This window comes from Ptychodera flava, unplaced genomic scaffold (genome assembly GCF_041260155.1).
Source record: "Ptychodera flava strain L36383 unplaced genomic scaffold, AS_Pfla_20210202 Scaffold_33__1_contigs__length_2856901_pilon, whole genome shotgun sequence".
NCBI classification, from domain to species: Eukaryota; Metazoa; Hemichordata; class Enteropneusta; family Ptychoderidae; genus Ptychodera; species Ptychodera flava.
The window spans coordinates 2259955-2266093 of record NW_027248355.1 but is presented as its reverse complement, the minus strand read 5'-3'; the positions used below and the strand labels follow the sequence as shown (position 1 = coordinate 2266093).

At 35.3% G+C, this 6139-nt stretch overlaps 1 protein-coding gene across 1 annotated transcript in view; it reads right to left on the bottom strand.

The window, feature by feature from the left end:
* Positions 1-601: 601 nt before the first annotated feature.
* LOC139127568 (uncharacterized) overlaps positions 602-6139 on the bottom strand; it is a 32626-nt gene continuing 27088 nt past the window's right edge. Inside the window, exons 7-8 of the mRNA XM_070693473.1 lie at positions 5211-5664; positions 602-3106 (exon numbers count right to left, since the gene is read on the bottom strand). Of these exons, the coding sequence (XP_070549574.1) occupies positions 2883-3106; positions 5211-5664 (678 nt within the window). The 3' untranslated portion in view covers positions 602-2882. The remainder of the gene's footprint in view (positions 3107-5210; positions 5665-6139) is intronic.

The window sequence follows — 6139 nt, the reverse complement described above, 5'->3', positions numbered from 1 at the left end:
GCCTTTTTGTTCTGCCTGACTGCAGGTGATGGTATACGGACTGACCAGGTGTGGACTTGAAGTAAAATGTAAGCTGTGTTATATAACTTCCGGCTACCTGAGTCAAATATAACAATTTTCTTGAGTGATATCATAAATTGGCTTCTAAGGTAAAGAAGCTTATAGATGTGAAGCAGCGAGCTAACCAAATGCAAAACCTACCTGAAATAGCACTAAAGTCCCTTGTTTGCATGGTTGTACCAGCTAGCTTAGCCTAGGTGAGGGTCACAATGTACAGTCAACCAGGGAAACTAAATGAGACTAATTCGTCAGCCACTATGTTCAGAGAGGTAATCACTATACAAAATCAATCTGTGACGTCGTCACAAACCTACAATCTGCTCTGGTCATTTTCAAAAAACAGCTGTGCTCCGGATTTCATCTAAATTATGTCTGCCTCTCTTTCGATATCGACGTAACAGACAGACAGGAAGTGGTCAGACACAATGCAAATTATTCGTGTGATATTTATCTACAAGTGTGAAAACAGAAGATCAAAGGTAGCGTAATCACAATACCTTATATTTATACAGGTCAAGAAAAAAATAACACGACGAGGTGATAGACTGAACTCGTGGAACTTTTATTTATAAACACACCGAGAGAACCTTCACACTGAAATGCAACTTGAACCAAAAAAAAATCCAGAAAAAGGTCTTTTTAGATAAAATAAATTGTGAGGTCAGGGGTGACTTTCGATGACTTTTTAAATTTTTTTCTGTTTTTTATGTCAAGTAAAGTTTTATTCCTACTATCCAAAACATGTTGCAACAACGGTTTACTTTGCCAAACAGGGCTTCTGTACGTGTAAAATGTACTGTTATTGTCCATATTTGAATCATATATAGTGCAAAGTAGAATTTACTTGTCAGCAATAACAATGCAGTCCACACATGTACAGCCTGAGATGACAAGGTGAATACCCTGTATCCCAGCATGAATTGTTCGTATAGTAGTAAAATAAGCTTTAATTGACAATAAGAACCTAACCAGTGAAGCTCATTAAAAGTTACAGCTGTCGTCCGTTTAAATTCATGATATTTCATATTATCAAATTGTAACAATTTTTTTATTTGAATTTGTAATTTTAACAAAATATATATCAGCCTCGATTCTGTGTGACAAATTGATTCACCTGTCACACGATTATTTCTGCAAGTTTACTGTTTTTAAGCTGTGCAAACAAAGCAATATTTAATAGCATGCATGGATTAAAAAATAAACACAAGCAAAACTTAAGTACCTTTTCTGAAACACACATAAGTATATTTTCGTGATAAGAAATAATACCGGAAGTTCGATCAAACATTGATCTGCCATGTCTATAAATTGAAAACTACTGTCGCAAAAGCACAACGAATCGATTCAGAGGTGTTATAATCAATTGCAAATACAGGCTTATTAAACTGATCATCTCAACAGTTGCTCTTTATAGCATATCACAGCACAACAAGTTTTCATCGAAGATAAAATTGAAGAATAGCTGTCTAGTCCTGATCACGTAAACATTTACGGAGTAACTTGTGCATCCTCTAAAATGCACCACCTTTTGGCCCGAACGCAGGACTTGTTTAATCAATAGATGCAACAACGTTATTTGTGAGGATGTGGTGTGCTTTCAAGATCCCTCAAGGTCGACAGAAGTATAATACTAACAATTTGATTGGAGTACGTGGCCAGTTTACCAAATCGAGTTGTGTGTACACCTTGGTGTGTATTATTTTGTTAGGGGCAGAATTTTCGATCGATTGATCGTGTAAACATCAAGCCAACTATGTGTTGAAGTCACCATGGTACATGGGAAAATGCGCTGAAGGCTAATTCTACAAACGTTGGTGGCGCTGTCACGAGGACTCTGACTACCACTGCAGATGACACAGTCTAACAAAAGCAAGTGACCATTACTACCTCATATGCCGCTCGAAGGCTGCCATATTTAAAAAGCAATTAAGTCTTCACAATTCAGTATATAACCAAGTTGAAGTAGTTCGCACCATGGAAGTGAAAGACATTAACTTTCGCTCAGACTTTCCCAAATGAAATATTTCAAGCATTGCCAACGTATTACCGAATCGAAAATAAAAATTAGGGGTCATCGTCCGATATTTGGTATTAAAGAAATAAATTAACTAACGCTTATGGATATTTATGTTTTAAAATGGCCACCTCCCTATTTTAATTCAAAGGGGACAATAATATTTCGATTTTTTAGAAAACTAACACGATAACTTTAGAGCTCATAAATGAGACCCCACAAACTGTACTAATATGAAATATCCCTGGTGTGCATTCGCTGTGTGGCATTGGATAACATTTCAGATCATTTTCCGCAAATCTTGGGGACACTGTGTTAGCTCTGGGAATAGTGTACACACTCTATTTCACAGTTGAGAACTCAATTCATTTATTGGTAAAATTCAAGTTGTCAACAATAATACGAGCTGTTACATTAACTTTAGACTGTATTGACAAGTTGACCAACAATCACGTCGACATGATTAAACAAGAAAATGTAATAAACACCACGGACAAAAATACTGGAAAACAATAACTGTGTAAGCGAAAGAAACTTTTACACATGCATAATTGTGATCCAACAGAAGAAATTAGTGGGATTCAACTTAAATGACTGCCAACGATATGCAACATACTAATTTAGCGCAATTCGCAGTTAGTGAGTGTATCTGCTTGGGGATCGCTTCAACATTGCAATACACTGTCTCGATTTAAGGCACATGTTAATTTCTTCACCGATAGACAATTCATAATACCAAACTCGAAAATGTAAGAAAAATACAAGATAATCTTTGAATAATGCCGGGTCATCCTGAAAAAAATCGGCGCTATCGAATACATTTGGAAAAATCCACAACTTCATATCCTGATTTTTGGTAAAGATAATCTAACAAGAAAACTGATATCATGTAATTATCAGAGAAATCAGAGTCAAGACTTAAAATTCCTCCAGACTTGGCCAATCCATCATTGATCAACTTTAAAGCCTTGGGAACTTTCTCCACATCTCGGAACTTGTGGTAGTTTTCTGATGTAAGATTACCACTTTTCTCTGAAAAAGAAAAAACAATTAAACAGTTAGAGTGAGTTGTTTCATGGAAATAAAATTTCGATATAGGAATTAAATAAGAAATAATATTCATATACATACATACATACATACATACATACATACATACATACATACATACATACATACATACATACATACATACATACATACATACATCTGTCTTGGGCACATGGTCATGATATTTTATCTTCGGAATTTTAATATTTCAGCTCACGTGTTAACACACGAGAGCTTATGTCGTAGCAATGTCCGTCTGTCTGTCCGTGTATGTGTATGTGTGTTTGTCTGTCTGTCTGTTTGTCTGTTGACGAGATGACTCAAAAACGCTTGGACTTTTTCAAGTCAGATTTGGTAGACCGGTACCATTTGCTACTGACAAGAACTGATTAGGTTTTGGTTAGTGTGGCTTGCATATTAATGAGGTTATGAAATATCATTTTTTTTCATATAATGTGTCCTATGGAGACAGTGATGACACTGTCGACATATATCTATAAATACTACATGAAATTTCATGAAACTTTTCACAGATGACGATGTCAGAACAGAATGATGATACTGTGAGTGTCATGTCAATAATCTGCTCATTTGCAAATCTTGTGAACTTTTGTCATGAGTGATATAATTCTGAATTCCTACACTAAATTTGATGATACCTGCTACTGATATTGAGCTGATAGATATCTTATTTTACTGACAAGCACTGGGCAGTTTTAAGTTAATAAATAGCTCATTTTCATATTTGATAAAGGTTTGTAATTATTCAGATAAATCATAAATTAACGGCAGGAAAATTTGATGAAATCTCCGGCAGATACTGATCCGACAGATATCTGACTGTGTTGAGAAGGATTTAGTTGTATGAAGTAGACTGAGTATTCATTTGCATATTTAATAAACTTTGTAATTAGTGATATAACCCTGTTATGAACGCACCAAATTTGTTGCAATCTGCTTCAGATATTGACCTGATAAATATCTAATTGTGATGTGAAACACTGAGCAGTGTCAAGTTAATGAAAAGCTCATTTGGATTTTCAATGAAGATTTGTGATTAGTCATATAAATCTGAAATAACTGCACCAAATTTGATAAAATCTACTGCACATACTGATGCGATAGATATTTGAGTGTGGTATGAAGCATTCATGGCGTGAAGTAAATTATAGTTCATTTGATGAACTTTGCTATTAGTGATATATATATATGAATTATTCTCACCAAATTTGGTGAAACCTGCTACAGATATTCATCTGATAAATATCTAATTGTCGCGTTAAGCACTGAGCACTATCAAGTTGATGAATAGTTCATTTGCACATATAAATATATTAGTTTATTTATAGTTTCATATATAATTATAATTAATATCAATTAGTTATATCACTTCAAAATTAGAGCATTGAATTTGATGGAAAGTGCTACAGATGTCAATCTGATATATATCTAATTGTCCAATGAAGCATTGAGCAGTGTCAAGTTAATGAAACAGCTCATTTGCATATTAAATTAAGTTTTGTTAACAGTTATTTAACTCCGAGAGTACCTTGCAAAAGTTTATGAAGCCTCCTACATATAATGATCTGACATATGATTGATTGTTCTGTGAAGTGCACTACTATGTAATGAACCTGTTGTAAACCACGTGAGCACATTCAGTTCACATCTGGTATTTATGCATAAGATTCGACTGACATCGTTATTTTCTTGCTGGTCACCGATTCGTCGAGTGACACCAAAGATTTGCAATTTGTCATTTCAGACAAGTTTGACACCGTAAGGTTTCTGAATGAAATACAAAGTATTAAGGAGTGTTTTAGTTCAAGACTAGGTGCTCCTTGGATAGACAAAATGAAAGATATTTTGAATGAATGGTGTTGAAGGGATACGTTGGAAATCCTAGAATCATTTAGTAATTACCGTTAAATACAACAACTAAACCATCAAACTTAACATATTCGAACAGTCCCAGTTGTCTTTCATTTACAAGTTAACATTTAAATTGATATTACATTCAGTCGGCATTGTTTTAGGCAGTTTTTAGGAACAAGTGAATTCAAGATATTTTAAGGCAAATATGTACCTTGAGGCGGGAATGTAGTCGTTGGTTGTATCACTCGCAATTTTCTCTTTGTAATAACGTCAGAAACCACTTTGTTGACACCCGGCGGAAGAATATAGTGAGCTTGGAGACCAATATCAGACAATCTCCTCTCAGCGCTGACGATTGAAACTCTTATGGCATTTGAGTACTGTATTTCCCAGTGACCAGGCGACATCGGTCCGTCACATCGAATTCCAATTTCATACTTTGTACTCCACTCCTTAACAAGATCCGGGAATTCCTCTGCAAAGTCACCGTACACAAACAAAGTCAAGGGCACATCAATGGGGTATGCTGCAATTGTAGCGATTAATTTTCGCGCTCTTTTTGCGTTCATTCCAACTTCTATAGCGATGGATACAAGAGTTTTCTCATCTGTGACGTCACAACCGTTGATCGTCTGCCCTTCTGAACCAGGTGTACCATCAGGAACCTGTAAACACGAATAAACATCAAAAAGAATTTTACATTTTTCAAGCACGACATGAATGAAATCAATGTAAAGTAAGAATGGGAGAAGGCAACTTCACACGTCGGTGTGTAGATTTTAGTGATATGACATAGTGAGAGTATGACGCGTTGTCAAGGGTTAAATTCAAACGCCCCATTTTTTATTCTTATGTCGCATTTTCGATTCGTAAATTGAGATTATAAGATCGGCATACATGTATATTAGATTTTGAGTTGAATAAATTCAATTTGGAACGCTGGAAATGTCTCTTTGGCATCGTTTTGACGTTCAAGAGCAAGAGATAGCCTCTTTTAACTAATAAGAATTCTTTGACGAATACTGGGATAGAAACCCCCTATAACTTACACGTGAAAGCCTACATAATTGGCAACCCAGCTTCGGTAATTTCTTTTTCATTTTATACAGAAGGATCACACTTGAGAAATAACTTTTCAGT